At 39.4% G+C, this 17,274-nt stretch overlaps 1 protein-coding gene across 1 annotated transcript in view; it reads right to left on the bottom strand.

Annotated features, from left to right (window-relative positions):
- The window catches only part of TMEM135 (transmembrane protein 135), a 157,139-nt gene extending 140,103 nt beyond the window's left edge, over nucleotides 1-17,036 (bottom strand). The window contains exons 1-3 of the mRNA XM_088159340.1: nucleotides 16,863-17,036; nucleotides 6,630-6,757; nucleotides 1,230-1,322 (exon numbers count right to left, since the gene is read on the bottom strand). Coding sequence (XP_088015466.1) covers nucleotides 1,230-1,322; nucleotides 6,630-6,757; nucleotides 16,863-17,003 — 362 coding nt within the window. The 5' untranslated portion in view covers nucleotides 17,004-17,036. The remainder of the gene's footprint in view (nucleotides 1-1,229; nucleotides 1,323-6,629; nucleotides 6,758-16,862) is intronic.
- Nucleotides 17,037-17,274: the final 238 nt, after the last annotated feature.

The raw sequence follows: 17,274 nt of genomic DNA, 5'->3' as shown, positions 1-17,274 counted from the left end.
CTAAAATATATCCAACTTCTTAGAAGCTAATTACAGTAAAAAGAAAATCAGTCAGCTAGAGAGGACATGAAAAAGATAATTAACTTATTTGGTAATTTGATTACAATGATTTTCTCTAGTTACATTAAGGAAAGTGATTTAAAAGTGCTCCCATGTTTCCAGAAGCTCTTACACATCCTAAATCTTCAAAAACAATGGCTAATGCATTCTTTTAAAAGGACAGAACTTTAACATACATAAAATTTGGCATGGGATTTGCTTACTCCACAGCTGAAGTTCAGGAAGGGGGCTTGACAGTGAGTGAACAACATAATGATACGTATTTTCCATAATTTTTAAATGACTGCTTAAGGAAGTTTCAGACATTCACAGTAATCAAAAGTGCATTCATACCACCTCTAGTACCTCCTTAATCATCTGTTTAAAAGGAGTAATCCTTTACTTTACCGTTGTCTTACCTTCTCTTCCTTAAATTAAACTTACTAACTAGATGCCTAAAGCATTTCACTCCATAGTAAATAAAGAAAGTATTGTAACTGACACTATTTATACAAGCCACACACATTAGTTGAATTTCAAACAATAAAATCTTACAAGACAGGATTTCACCTGCCATCTTCCTGGGCACATTACAAACAGCAGCTTTGGGCTATCCATGGATTACTTAGAGCTTTCTTCTCTCTCTTAATGCTTTCATAATGAACTCACCTCTGATAGATGAACTTCAGCACCTCTCCTTAAGTGAAAGGCTTTGCTTTCTGTACCATTACATTTCATCCAATCTGAATTATTTCAACTCACTCATCGTTTTCTCCACAACATCTTACAATTCCTCTGTCTTAACTAATGTCATGTTATTAAGTCATTGGCATCCTCCTTCTCTGAGACTAATTGCAAATATTGCTCCAATTATTGATTAAAAAATAAACATGAACAAAACCATAGTTTCATTAGGAAGCCCTAAGCAACCAGGCTTTATCAGGCAATCCTGAGAAACACAATTGCACATTAAACAAGACAAACCACAAACATGAAACTGAATGCTCGTAAAGTGTTTTTTCACTGTAGCTTTCTAGATTTAAACTGAAGGCTGCAAAACACTATTTCAGATGAACTATATTTCTAGCAGTCTGAAATATGCCCACTGAATTGTCAAATATCAGTCATCAAGCGACCAAAACAAGAAACATTATTATATTAAGCTGAAAATCCATAAACACAAACCCTACCTGCTCTTCCTTTCAATGAGAATAGCCATGTAAGAAGCAGGTAAAGCTGCACCAAAGCCAGGAGACCAAAAGTAGAATTTTCCAAGTATCTTCCTGAAAAAGTAATTTATACATATATTACATGCAAATGGAACATTCATGCACCATACCATATTTTATCTGCATTATAAAATTATGAATGATTTATTAATTTTGTCTTCTTAATCTGTACTTACTAATAAACACGAATCATTGTATTTTACAGCTGGATAATTCTCAGAGGAATTCCCAAAGGGCTTCATAAACATTAAATGCCTGAAACACTTCATTAATGTAATCACTTCATTTAAATGGCTACGTTTCTTCCAGGAAATCAGTGTCTTCCAAGACGTATTTTTGAAAAGTTGCAGATAATAATAACAGGAGAATCTTCTAAAAGACCTTATAGCCACTTATCTCTTTGCTACTTGTCCAAATACAAGTAGGATTTTCAGGAAGATCTGCCTTGTGGAATATAGCAATGCCATCGGGTGAGAGAGAAATCAAATCAAATAATTATCATACATGCCACATTCCAAACAGACAATCCACTGATGCTAAAAACAGGAAAATAAACACTTACAGTAAGACAAGGAATCAGTCTGTACAAGTGGAAGCAACAAAGAATTCCCAGTCCTATTAAGCTGGATAAGCTCTAATTTCTGGCAGCTAGATCTGGATTTCTTTTAGAGTCCACACAATTTCAACTATCAAAATTCCTTCAACAATACAACTTGAAAATAAAAGAGTTACACAAATGGCAATATCAAAGAAAATCTTTCTATAAATTGGTCACTATTAAAGGAAGAAAGCCAAACTGCATGTCAGACACAATGTCACCCACCATGTTTGGTCTGTTCAGGAGATCTGCACCTTCAAACTTATTCAGGCTGATCACAGGGGGAAACGAGTCAGAGTCATGACATTTGGTAGCATGACAATAAACATACTTCTATTGTACCAGTGCTGCTCAGCTGACAAGCATTATCAGTGGGAAAACAAAGCATTACAATGGAGCCTACCCTTCTAAAAACACAGCAAAAATACATACAAACAAAATGGTAAACATATACACAGTAGAAGAGGACATTTTCTTAGACAAAATTTCATGTTGACAACACAGAAGAGAGAACAAAGATGATAAATCAACACCGTCTGATTAGCTCATTTTCATTCTTGCTGTCAAAGGCATGAGCAGCCTCATTTCATACTTCTGCAAAAATAACATTACCAGTGAGCAACGCCAGCTTATGTTCGTAAGTGAAAAGAGAGCCAGTGTATCAGCAGCAAGTGATGTAATGGCAATTACACACACTGCTCATTCCCACGGCTGCAAAAGGATAATTTCTCAGGATGACAATGCCAAATGCTGCAAGAGCTAAAGTTCATTATTAGGATTCTCTCAGAAAGTAATTACTGTATGAAGTTTCAGAGAAGTCATTTTAAGCATCTTAATAAGTATGAACACATCTTACCAGACACACCTGTTAAGTAACAGAACAAATGCCTTTTCTGTGGGAAAGAAACAGTAATTTGTTCTTTTGGCATGGCTTAGAATCCTTTTACAAATGCTTGCATGTTTGGTTTGACAAGATTTCGGAAACAACAGTAACGCATTTTACATAAGAAAGTCCAGTGGAAATAAAAATGTACGGTCACTAACTGAAATATTTAAACTTCTAAAGTAAATGAAAATTATTTTAGTTATTACTTGCATGGTTATTTTCACATGTTCTATGGATAAAAACTGGAGTAAGAACTAGGAGTTCTTCCGGGTCATGCATCTAATTCTTCAATCTACAAGCTGTACACGGACAAACTTAATTACTCTAGTTGATAGACTAACAGAACCATGTCTTCATGAGGTTTTACATGTAATTGAACCCTAAACCTAAAAATCACACCTTTAATTTAACAGATGTGATGCCTGTCAACACAGGAACCCAGCACTTCCATCTGAAACCCAGACAGATGTAGTCTTCTGGTTCTCACCAGCAGAAGAGATTACAATCCCCATCTGGACTCTCACACATCCGTAACAGAGATCATCACCCCTACTGCTCTGCCAACACAGCAGCCTGTACATAGACCCTAATTCACCACACAAAAAAAGTCGGAGCTAAAACAAAAAGTCAGTCAAGTTAGCTTGGTAATATCTTCTAAAACAAGAACATCTACCCACTGCCTAAGTCATTGCTGACATTTGATTTAGATATTTTTCAAATTTTACCCACCTGTAAAATGATGAGAGTATTAAACAATGCCTGAAATTATTTTAATTCCACATTGTTGCCTAAAGTTTTACATCCTTGAGAATATTTGCATCCTTTTCAATTTTGGTAGTTTTTCCTAGCTGAAAGGAAGAAACTACAATAAATATGAGTGAACTTGTCCAGCTATACACCCTTACTCCATTGCTTTGGTCTAGAACTCCAGGAGGGTAAGAACAATCAGCTGCATGGGGCTTGCTCGACAATTCTGCTTCTGAGTTTCTGCTGCTGTTATACTATACCTTTCAAGCAAAAACAGATATAAAACCTGCAGCATATATCCTACTGTACAAATCTATCACATCCAATCTCTCATCACGATCTAGAACCAGATGGAGAACATCTAGGTCTTCACAGTCTCAATCTCTTTTCATGGTCACATATCAAGTCCAGAAATACTCAGGCCAGTTATGCAGAAACAGAGGTACCGATATTTCTTTGATGGTTTAAAATGTTTTTGGCCTAGGTAATCACACACCATTATTCTCACTCTCAAGGGCTACTGAAGGAAATACACTGTATCATGGGCAGTAAATTCAAAGAATAATACAACTTTAATCAAAACATTAAAAAAAATTAATACTAAAAAAGACACAAATTGGTTAAAAATAAAGGACTGAAGTCTTGCATTTCCATTCTCTATCAACCACCCAAGAGCAGGTGAAAGAAGTAAGCTTATATGGCTCAAGGTGCAAGACAAGCATACTAAATACAAGATATGAAGTACATTTCAAGTGAATTACTTTTCAACATTATGATCTTAGGAGAAACTCTTAAAAAAGCATACAAAACTCAAAAGGTGTAAAGGTGTCATGTATTCATTCAACTTCCTGCTGCAGTCTCGTTTTTTCTCCAAACACCACTCACTCAGCTCCTTGACCGTATTCAAGTGCTGAAGTGACTTGTTCAAAGAACCTACCCATAATGATCCTCAAACAACTTCCTGAGAAACAGCAGCTAGTTTAAAGCCCATCCCTGAGTAAGGACAGAACTGCATTTTTACTTTGCACTTTTCTCTATCAAATTTCATAAGCGATTTTAATGAACAGATCTTTCTGAAATGCATGAGAGCCAGTTTTAGATTTCTGTACCCTAAATAATCTTACACAATCTCTCAAACTCGTGTTCAGCCCCTTTTCTAGATTCCTTAGGTATATCCAAAACAAAAGACATAACAGGAACTTCACTGGGAACTTCTAACTTGCTAATCATTTACTAATTCCTGGAACACAGTGGATCTCTCTTCTTGACAAGTCCTAGCAAGCACTCCTGTCACAGGCACTAGGGAATTTATGGAACATGCACCAAGTAGATCATCTCCAGGTATGTACTCATTCTTCAAAGGATAGAAGTTTGGAAAGTATTTCTTCTCTGACAATCATGTTATCCATTGTTTTCTGAAATGTCATTTAATAGCTCTTACATATCCTAATCACTTAATTGCTGAGGCTCTGGATTTCATTTTGGACAGAAAAGCCACAAAATTCTCACTATAACTGGACATTGATGTACTTCACCAGGCACCATTACCATGGCTGCCTTAAACAACTGTTTGCCTCTACTAGTGATTTCAGTTCACCAGTTTCAATCAACACTCTAGCCAATAACTTTTTAGTTACAAGTCCTGCAATTGCAGGTGGTGGGCAGTGTGTAGAGACTCTGCCAGCAAGGATTCTGCTGCAGCTGTTTACTCCTCATGGGCATCTCTTTGCTAGAGAAAACACACATACACCTTCCAAGATGCTGGCTGGTTACTGTGCAGCACAGCTGTATGAATGGCACGGTAAGCACTTACATGTGTCCCTTGTCACATTTAATCACTGAACTGTCCTTTACGTGGTTCTGACCTAGGTGAACCCAAACAATGCTTCAAGGAGACTCTGGAGGTCAGAACAGCTTTAGACAGCCATTCTGCACATAGGTGAAAGTGATGCCATGCCAGCTGGCTTCAGACTAAGACATTAATCCCTTACCTACTTCACTAACAGCACAGTCACAAATCTGCTAGATGGCCAATATCCTCTGTAAGAGGAACTGCTGAAAACCACATAATTTAAAGCCATACTGGCTTAATTTAGAGAATAACACTTAACTATAGCACTAGAGTAAGGCACTGCATATTTACAGGTGAATACATGGCAGAATAAGGAAGAGCACTCTGTAGTTCAGAGGAATAAAAATAAATCAATATTAATACAACCTAGATTGCTAGAAAATATCATATTCTTTAGAGCTCATTGCTTATAGATTCACTTTGAACTTTGAGAATTATTTACTTGAAAAGCATTCCATGGCTCCTCAGCCAGCTCCTCTTCTCTGCCTTCTCCTTCAGCTTTGAAGGTAAGTTTAGAGGTCTCTAAACAGATTTAGAAGTAGGACATAAGGGATTTATCTTTTAGAGGGGCTGGCGAGTGTGCTGTCAAATAACTTTCAAACGTTCATAGTCACTAGGCTTTACATGTCTATATGTAACATCTCTTACAATAAATGCATAATCATATTAAGAAAAAGCAACTTCTAATTTTTAACTATCCTGATAGTTACTTGAAATACGTGCTGGAAACGGAATACAGAGGTGCCTTTTATGCTCCTTTTTCAGAGCGAGTCTGTATCTCACAGAATCCCAGAGGCTGTGCTGGGATTTCCTTCATTTATGACCATACGGAAAAGTACAAACTTAGATGGCTAGGTAAAGTGCAGCATAATTAAAAGTTATCACAGCCTCTGCATCAGGAAAATAGAAAGCAATATCAAATTAAATCAATTATTTCTAGGAAAGAAAGAATAAGCCTTTTTATTTCCCCTCTGGAATCTATTTGAATTTCCTGCAACAATGTATTTTGAATTCATAAAACAGAGAAAAAGCAGCAAAGTCAATACCTTGACTTGTTTACTCATTTAAAAGATTGCAAAAATGAGAATAAAGTAATTTTTTAAAGTGAAGTTTCATATTCACTTGGTAAAACCAGAAATCAAGATGATTACAGGAACTTTTCTTATTTCAAAACATTACCAACAAGCCAATTACGAAAAGAGACTAATTATTATACAAACTGAAAAGTTGCACAAAAAACAGCTTTACTGGGTTTCATTTTTAGGATCGTATACCAACCTTAGAATGCAAAAGCAAGCAATATATAAGGTCCCATTTGCCGTCAGAAACGAAGTTGACTGCAAGATCTCAGGCAGCAGTTTGTACAAATAATAGTCAAGTTTTCGTTTCCTGAGAATAGCTGCAACCTGAGGGAAAAGGGAAGAAAAAAAATGGGGGACAAACTTTAATTCAGTTAGGCACTTTTTGCACACTGTAAAGAAAAATAAAAACGGAAAATGAGGCATGCCCACTGAAACAGTAAAACAAAGCCTCTTAAAATTTATGAACAATACCACAAAGATTTCCTTTGACCTTGTTCCATCCATTACAATATTTATACCAGGAAATACATCAAGCAATATGAAATGGGAAGTATAGGATGAATTTTATTACCTTGTTACTGTTGGCCATAATTGTCAGAAACATTGTCTGCCAGATATCAAAACTTTTAAGATGTCATATATCTACAGTTTTGTCTTCAAGACAATTGGACAATCACAGTATTACAGTCGAAGTATCACTAAAGTAATCCAAATACACGCTTTACACAGTCTCTGTGAAGTGGTGACATATTTTTAAAGGTTTTCTACTCCAATTAAATAACTGTGAGTCCTCAAAAAATGTTCACCCTCTGCTGGGAGAAAAACACATTCCTGACGTATTTTATGGAATTGGTATATTACCTTAAAAACTGCCTATAGCAGAAAACAGGCTCAATCTAAAAAATAAACTTGTTCAGTTTAATATATGTCCCAGATATTATAAATAGCTTATTTAATGACTCAAACACTAAATGCCCTCAAACTTTTTTATCTACAGAAATTCTGCAATTAGCTAACAGGAAGATGTAACAAACCAGGTTTGTCTCAAAGGAACCCAGGGCTAAAACAAGAGGCAACAGACAAGCTCAAGTATGAGAAAGTCTGGTTAGACCAAAAGAAAATATTTTCATATGAGGGTGGATGAATATTGAAGGAGGTTGCCAAAAAATATTGTGGACTCCCCAGCCCTGGAGACCTTGAAACTTAACTAGAAAAGTCCTCAAGCAACCTCAGGGCCTCCCAAGGTCTCTTCAGCCTGTGTGCTCTTACGACTCCATGGACGTACACTTTGAATGCACCATGAGACAGATTCTATCCTTTTTTCATTCTTATAGCATTATCATCTTCATCTGATGTCCCCAGGAGTCTCAAAACTGGCCAGAGTTTTTGGTCAATGATTAAGAGAAATTCCAAACAGAGAAAGCTTCATATTGCTAGTGCTGATGACGAGAAAGGAGGACATCCTGTCTAATCCATAAGCTTGGTTGTGAGAGGGAGACATTCTTCCCAAACGTTGTCCACTGAATAGCAAGTAGATGTTGTAGATTTAGAGATGGGCTGAGGATTCTACTAAAACTAACCATGAGTAAATTCTGCCAAATTCGTTTCCAAAATGAAGCTTGAACTAAGGATTAAGAAATCCATGCATGAACAGCCCTCTGAAAACAGATTTAGACATTACTTTATCAAGTGTCAAGACTGCTTTAAGCATAATGGTTTAGGCAATAATGCAATCCAGCTAATCTTTCTGCTGAAGGAAAGTCTTAATGTAGTCTAAAAGCTGGATAACTAGATGCTACCCACTCAGCTATTTCTAGGATATTGTAAGAAGGACATGAACACTGGAACAAAATAACTTTTTTTTGTTTCAAGAACACAGCCCTTGTAACTGTGAAGCCTTGCTCCCTCAAAGTATAAGAAGTGCAACATGGAAAGATTAGTATCTTATAAGTTAATGTCAAATCAAATTAACAAATTTATTTCTGTAATGTCTCCAGCAAGTTTTAGATAAATGTAAATTTATGCTTTCCCTTCTCTTTACTATCCCACTCCCAGAAGAAAAACGGGAAAAAAAACAGAAACAAGAACACACATACACCATTCCAAAGAAAATTGCTCCTGCTAATTGAAAGAGAAATAGAGCTTCACACCTACCAAAAAAAAAAAAAAAAAAACTTAAAAAACCTTAAATTTAATTTTTCTAACTGTTTTACAGGCAACGAAGCTAAATAATGTGTAGGGCTGAAAGCAGGCAAGAGCAGACTACAGAGCTCTTCTACAAGTGATGTCATTATGTTATTACATGGAAAAAATACCAGATATTATTTCTGGATACCATTTTGCTGTCCCTATCAGTTCCACACATTTCAGAAAAGTATTATTAAAGTGCAGAAAGATTAAGAAATCTGATGTCACTGCAGCAGTTCATGGCTCCCCCTGGGATATACTTCACTCAAGTCAGCTGGGAGGACACTGTGATGAAAATTAAATTCTTACAATAAATGCACTGGCCAAGACTTAGCAGTGGATGTCAGTAGCAGACAGAATGGAAGGAGAGCACATCAGGACATCCAGTAGGTACTTCCTTGGCAAATTAATAATCTCCATGAAGATGCTAACAGATGCATTGAAAAAAAAACAAACCTGCTCAGTATTAATAAACAGACAGAAAAAGGTATTTTCTAGCATTAACTATAGAATTCACAAAATTGCACTTTGACTCTCCAACATAAAAAATGTAATTATAAAAAAATCAGTCCACTGGTTTCAGGATACCTCAGTTTGTGGAACACCATTCTCAAGTCCTTTTTCCTTTTTAATTTGGTCTTTATTCACAAATGTTAAGCCCCATAGATCTAAAAAATTCAGAATTTATTTATTGTGTCCTAACCATGGAAAGAATATACGCAATTCCAACACCATCCCTAAACCACAGCTACATAGTCTACTGCAAGATTTGAGCTAGGCTATTGAAAAGGAAACGAGAAAGAAAGCAGAAAAGAACACGAGACTCAGACCCAAGCACAACTTGAGGCACCAGCCAGGCCTGATTATTTTCATGATGTAATGCCTACAAGTATTCATCATGCAACCACAATAACCTCAGCTTCTCCTCCAGTATCCTCAATCCTTACCTATAGCCCTGAACTACAGATTCCACAAGAGGCACTGCACACCAAGGATGGTTTGATTAAATGAATGTACTAATTGGCTGACCAACGTACAGTCAGACAGGTTACATGGCAGGCTAAAAATACCACAGGCTTTCTGCCAATTCTGCTGTCATGTGTACAACATTTTTGTCTCTCCTTACTCCATCCTCCCTCCTTAACCATGTCTTAAGTTTTTACAAAGTGTATGACTTCAAGGACTATCCCTCCATCAAAATTCGGTGGAACTAGACAACATATACTACACTTACTGATGGAAAATGGAAACAAGCACAACCATCTCTCATTCCTTCACAACATTCAGCTGAAATCAACCATATCATAACGAACTTTTATTAAAGAAAAAGAGGAAAAGAAAAAGAAAATAAGAAAAAATGTTAACACCCTTTAGGAATATGCAGACACTTGGGCAAATCTTTAGGAAAGCAAAGTTCAATAGCATTTATAAGCACAACTATCTGACATGTTGAGGCACCTTTAAAATCCAAATTTAGAGATTACCAATACAACTGTGCACATGGTTTATATAATCCATATGTTGCAAGTCATTAAAAAACAAGGAAAAATTTATAAATTAAGTCGCATGCTAAAAGCAAAGCAACCCCCAGTATTTAAAACAGTTAATACCTCAGATTACTCAAATGGCAGGCATTCTATGTCATTACACACATGTCAGATTTCTTTCATAATTATATTCAATTATTTATATGTTCTTTTAGCACCATTTACAATTTTTTTTACAAATTTTACAACAGCACTACTCCTTGGTTTTATAAAAATTATTTATAAAGTGCTTTGAAGTAACTGAATCTCAAAATGCCCTCAGGTAACACTTGGGTTTTGAAAGACACTTGCTCAAATAAGCCATTTGTTTCTCATGCGCCCTCTGAACACTCAGATTTGTTTTTCTTCAATTAGCTCGTCCCTTCCTGATTTCACTGATTACAAAACCTGGCGTCCAGATTGTTTAATTTCGTAACTCAGTTCCTACAATACTGTGAGGAAGAAGAATATGTGCCTCCTGCTCACTGAGTTGCCCTGTCTCATGTGAGATATTACATGAGGATCACCATCAGTGGTGAGCTGAGTTGTTTTGATTTGGATTATTTAAAATTTTCCGTAACACCCAACCAATTAAAAAAAGAAACAAACAATACTCATTATTCTTTGAATGACATCTAAATTACCTTCAAGCCTGGAATCACTCTCATTCCATGACAACTTATCTTTACTGTTTGTTTTCCTTCTACTGAAATGAGCTGGAGACTGTATTTCATTCCCCTTAAAATGTCTAACTCAGCATAACTTTCAAGGATTGTCCTCCTACCTTGAAATTTTTGCCCTCTACTATAAAGCTGTATCAACTTAAGAGAACAGATTTATCCCTTGATAAACAGTCCCTGCTAGCTCTCAGTATTTGTAGTGTCTTTACCAAGATCTTTGCTCAGTCAGTCAAGGCTGAGGTTTTCCCTGATTTCCAACACTACCATGATACAAGCTCCTGGTTACCCCTTGCATCTTTGAGCATAAATTTTTCAGTTCACCTGAATTTATTATATGAGTCTTTCTAAATTCTCAGCATCTCAGCAAAAGACTATTTTTGTTTATTTTCAATCTATGAAAGAATTTTTAAAGCATGGCCCGAAAGCCACCTGAACAGAGTGGAATGACCACAGCCTGGAATGAAGAAGTCACAGATTCTTACTTCAGTAACATTCAGGCTAATTTTAGTCATATTTAACCCAGCTTCCAGAAGACAGTGACTTACAAGTCATTCATAACACAGAGAGACACAGGACACTGCACAGTTCTAAGATGAACAGATATCCAAGAGAAGGCAATCACATACCACCATCACAGTAACTCTAGGTGCTGGATCAGACAGAAGAAAGATTACTGACAGCCTAAACCAGAGATTCAAGCTGGGATCCAGAAGCATATTCCACAGTAACACTATCATCCTCCCTAGTCTCCCCACTCTACTTCTAAACACACAATGGCTTACTGCACAAACAAGGAAAAACCACATTTTAATATATCCAGCAATTCCAGAGTATTTTGGAAGACAATCTGGGCAGGACAGCCTTCCTGCATAAGAGAGGATACTTTATAAGTAAAGTATAAGATAAGAGAAGATCCACTTTAGTGTTAGCTGGCTCTCCACCTTTACTCAGGACCAGTTCAAACAGCTCTCCCAAGAGAAGATGCAGGCAAAGCGAGTCTGAAGCAGCAGCAGCACAGCCAATGTGCACCATCCATCCTTGGGAATAACCTCTGGCCCAATCTTAAGCAATGGGTATACAGCCAGGAAAATGATGTGAGACTCACACTTCACCTTGATCTTTGGCTGGTGATTCTGTCCTACCTATAACTATTTTGAAAATAATTCATTAGGCACTATAAGAGTTCTTTTTGTTGCTTTCTCCAGTCAAACAGTGATTTACCTGTGAAGTGACCTGCCAGCTGCCACATCCTGCTTGCACTGCAGCTCCCTAGCACATGCTGTACTCCTACCAGTCTCTCCCACTGATATTGTAGAGGACAAAAAAAATACTTTACATTTTTACAATATCTGATAGCATTTGTGTCTCTGACATTATGATATATAATGCTGTCCTATTCCTAGAGAGGTTACAAAATAAAGAATGGAGATTAGAATACAGAATACAGATATTGATGGGTCAAGCAGGGCTCAGGAAAACAACAGCACTGGAATCCTAAGTAGGAAAGAAAAACCTTCTGACACAGAAAGGGAAAGAAGCAATTGACATGTAAGAACCTGAAGGTTATTCTAGGCAGAGGAAGAAGCAGATATGGCACAAGTATGAAGGAATATTAGAAATTAAATCAAAATGAGAATCAAAAGTATGAAAATGAGCATGAAAAGAGTATGAGAAGAAATTAAGAAAGAAAAATAAATAAATAAAATAGAATAAGTGCTGAGGATCATTAAAATCTGTACTGGAGGAGCAGACTCTGGTTAGATCTGCTCTAAAGAGTTGGCTGAAGCATCCCTTAGTGCAGAGGACATCTGAAACAGAGCCGCGGGCACCCACACTGCGCTAGGCCTGCTGCTCCTCTCCTCTGTGCCAGCAGATCTGTGTGGGAGAGGTGTCTGCAGTCAGAGCCAGGGGTAAACCAAGAGTCAGCTTGGGCCAGTGCTCGAGCTGTGCCCTGGCTGTGTCCTTTAGCAGCAGGAAGGAAGGGCAGCAGATCAGATATAGGGGAGGAAGGGGTTGGTGCAGGGAAGGAAGGGCAGGAGATGTAGGTGGGGAGAAGAAGACCTGTGTTTGAAAGGGAAAGGGGCAGGACAGAAGTCAGATTGGAAAGTGAGGGAGGGAGCCTGTCCTAAATTAGGTGAAGAGAGTAGACAATCAGACTAAGAGAAAGGAATGATGAATGGCACGACTGACTCTTGCCATCCCACAGGCAAAAGGTTAGAAGATGAGTTCTAGAATTGCTACTACAAAGTAGCAAATAAACAATTTTTACCTTATTTAGATTAGGTGAAAATGTTACCTGATCAGATTATCTGATACACTACAAAGACTTCATAAAAATTACTAAGCACATATATCTACTGTGCACTATCAGCAAACAAGTGTCTAAAACATACAAATCCTCAGGAAATAGAGGACTTTGCTCTAATACACGTGATGAATAACACTTTACCCATGTGAAATCAATAGAATCTTGGGAAATGGAAGCTGAGACAACTCAAAAGGCAGCATTCCAGCCTTTTCCCAACTTCATGCAATTTCCCTGTTAAATTATTCTGCTCTCCTCACCTCTGTGAATTTTTAGAAGTCTGACTTCTTCAGCTTTGAAAATACAAGATGACACTTTCCCATTTTGTTTAGCTTTGACTAATGTAAAAAGAAAGTATAGATGGAAAAAAGTACAGCATATTCTGAGGAAGGACTTTTTCACTGAAGTTTCAAGATATCATGACAAATAGCTTTCAAAAAGTGTAATTACAAGGTTTATGAAAGACTGTTTAGAGGTTCTTCTGCAGGTATAGATGCTAAGCCACTTTTTTTTAAGTGGGTCTCATAAGACTTGTATATGGGGACATTTGGTTTGTGAAAACACAAGCGCCTTAATTACAAAACAGGTATTCCTGTCAGCCACTTCATATGGGGAGGGACAATTCAATTTAGATGTGAAGCCTATTTTCACTAAAGCAATTCCATTTGTACTGGGGCAGAAATAAAGACAGTGCAAGTATGGTGTCTCAAGGCTATATTTTTTCCAACCAAAAAAATAGTCAAGCACTATTACTAAAAAGAGAAAGAAAAAAAACAAATAAAACAATGAGTACAGCACTACCTAAAAGCAAAGACTCTATGCAGTCATTTACTGACAGCCAATATCTCACTTATTAACACCACTTAATTCAGCTCCATCAGTCTCCCACAGACCAAAGACAAACATAGCATTTAAGAGATGTAGGGGTAAAGCTGTTATGAGTTTGGACTCTGGATTGTAACTGTCCCTAACCATGTTCTCTCAGAGAACAACCTCTGGATTTTTATTCTCATCTATTCATTCCCATTCATTTCTACACAAGCTTTTGTGAAAGGAAACTCATCTTCTTTCCTTAGTTAATAGCTAGTAGCAACAGGAAGAACAATCAGAAGCCATTCTACAGGCTTGACATAGAAAAATGAAATGCATTTTTTGTCGCCGAGCTCTACAAAGGACCGGGACTAAGTACTACCAGAAACATTCAGAACACACACTGATATAACTATGAAGACAAAATAACATAAGTCCATCTCCTTATGTAAACCTGAACATTTCTGCTGTCCAACTGTGGTATTTAATTTACAAATAAAAGGTTTTCAAGCACAGTTGTAAGTCCAGCAAAGAATGAATTTTTTGATGACTCTCTTAGTTCAAGACTGTTCTTTCCCTGCCAAGCTACTTAATGTGCAAAGCTTCTGCTTCGTCCTCTGCAGTCCACACTGCACCCTTTTCCTCTCTACTAAACACTGGTTCTGGTGCTCACCAAATCCTGCTTAACAATCCAGTTCAATTCATTACTGCATCTGAAAATTACCGTAGCTAAAAGCAGTGTAAGTAACCTCTTCTGGATTAGCTCATGGAGAGATGAGGTCCAGAATCACACAAAGAAAAAGTACAGTTATATGTCTGGGAGCAGAGACTGGCAAGCGCTTCCTCTCTTCTTAGACAGCAGCAAGATCTGAGAGCAGCTCAGCTTTAGATTATTCTGGCAGGTCAAGTTTAACACTATCAACAAAAACCTAAGAGAAACTAAGCTAAACTGCAAAGGAGTCAGCGTAAAAAGTGAGGCAGAGGTTTTACAATTCAGCAGGACATTTGCTGAGAAAGTTCCCACCTCACTCTGGGTTTGTGACAAGATGTAACTGCGTATGGGGTCACAATGAAAAACAGATGAGGAAAACATTTTGCATTTTTAGGTTTGTTTCTCCTTTCAAAGAAATAAAAAGTGGGAACTTTCCCCCTAACCTTTGGCTGCACAACTGAGTGAACCATAACAGAGCTATGAACAGGAAATCTCTTGACCAGGTTTGGCTGTTGGGGAATTGTGATTTAACTACAGAACTGTTTAAGCTGCTTTATCTTTAGCCAGACCTGAAAGATCACCACTACACCTCTCATGGCTCACTTCAGAACCATGCTCTGCTGGTATTTATTTATTTAAGTATTTATGCTCCTACAGAGCAAACTAGATCAGAACAGATTCAAAGAAAATAGTACCAAGTAATGGAAGAGGAGAAGACAGAATGTTCTCTGTATTAGTTTCATGATGCAGCTTGCTGTATGCTCCCACCAACAGCTGCCATTCCTGTCTGTCACCTTTGGACATTTCTTTTGGTGTACTTTCAGAGCGAAAATGTTCACTGTCAGACATGACAATTCCTTAGGTTCACACTGCTACCAGTTACTATTTTATCATATAAATGGATGTCATCACAATTTTCACTCAAGAAACCCTTCAATGGGAGCTTAACTGAATTATGTCAGGATGCTGCCATCCCACTCCTTTCCGTCCCTTTATTATTACATAGTTCAATAATTTTGTTGCACTACCGCTGGTGCAGACTCAATGACTTATGCTTCTTTCTGACAAGTTAGCTGGGGGCAGCTCGGTGGCCAGCTCACTCCTCAATCCCCCAGTACTGGAGAAGCAGGTAGGTGGGGACAGAAACGCTCATCTGCAGCAATTCCAGCTTCGGTTGGCTTTCAGGATATGTTTACACAGATGATGCAAACACATCGCAGCTCTTCTATCTACGCCCTAATTTGCTGGAAATGTGCCAGCTACAACTGAGGTGATATAACCAAGTCTAATTGCACGCTCACACTAAGACACCTCACCTGTAGGATACTCTCGGAATACTCAGACTCCTTTAGCCTCGATGCACTTTTTTAGTCTTGCTTCATTATGCAATGGAATCTCCTTGATCTTAAAGCACTGATTATGAAGGTGTCACCAACACACGTGCATTACATTTGCTACTGTCAAAGACGCAATGCTAGCCTCCAAGGCAAACACTAAGGCTTTTCAATCAGGTGTCGTACGTATTGGAAGATGACGAAAATACGATGCTCAGGCTGTGCCCATGCCCTTCTACCCTCCTGCATCAACCCTCTCACAGCAAGTTATGCCTCCAGATGCCACCACCCCCTATGTCTTTCCTCTGCCCTGCTTGGCCCAGACTCAACATATTCTCCCTGTCATGCCTTTCCTCCTTCAAACACCAGGCTCTCCCCACCACAACCCTCCAGCCCTTAAACCAAGCGGCCTCACCACCATCCCGCTCCTCCCCAGCGCCAGACTCCACACCATAACATACTAGTTGCAATTCTTACCCTTCACTCCAGGGTCAGGCTGCCCCTTGACTTGTCTCTTGCCCTTGCCTCCGACCATATCACCACCCCCCACCACCCCAGACGAGCCTCCCTTCCTTAATATGCCTTATGTCCTTCCCCGCCACCCCAAGCCAGACTCGCATCGCCATGGCACCGCTTGTGCCCCCCCAAAAAACACCCCTATGCCCTTCCCCCTCCGCTCAGGCCAGGCTCCCACCACGTCCCTTACAGCCCACTTCCACCCCAAGCCAGGCTCCCCCCTGCGCCCCGGTATCCACCCAAAACCAAGGCCAGGCTCCCCTCTCTCTGACACCCCTCCTACCCCCGTCCTCTCAGGCCAGGCCCCCCCTCAAGCCAGGCTGTCGCACATACACACACAAAAACACACACCCACCCACCAGGTAGAGGGTGCCGTAGATGCGGAGGGACTCTGCCAGGGCGCTCTGGGTGACGTGCAGCACAGCCCAGGAGCACCGCGGGTGCCAGGTGTGCCCGATCTCGTAGCAGCTGTGGGGGATGGACTTGCTCAGTGCCGCCATCTTTGCAGCGCGCGAGGAGGGGAGGGGAGCGAGCGGGGGGGGGGGGCGCGGGGGGCGCGCGGCCGCCGCGTCACCGCCGGTGCCGGGGGAAGAGGTCGCGCGGGGCGCTGCGCGAGCCGGGGTTACTCGCGGGCACAGCCGCTCTTCCCACGCCCCCCGCCCGGCGCGCGCGCCGCTCGCGTGAGTCCCGCAGCCAATCCGCGGCCGCCGGGGAGCGGCCGGGGCCGGGGGTGGCGCGAGCCGCGCGGCGGGGGGGGGCCGGGCGGCGCTG

Source organism: Sturnus vulgaris, chromosome 2 (assembly GCF_052056855.1).
Source record: "Sturnus vulgaris isolate bStuVul1 chromosome 2, bStuVul1.hap1, whole genome shotgun sequence".
Taxonomy (NCBI): domain Eukaryota; kingdom Metazoa; phylum Chordata; class Aves; order Passeriformes; family Sturnidae; genus Sturnus; species Sturnus vulgaris.
The sequence above is the reverse complement of the archived record's forward strand: the minus strand, read 5'-3'. Positions and strand labels throughout refer to the sequence as shown.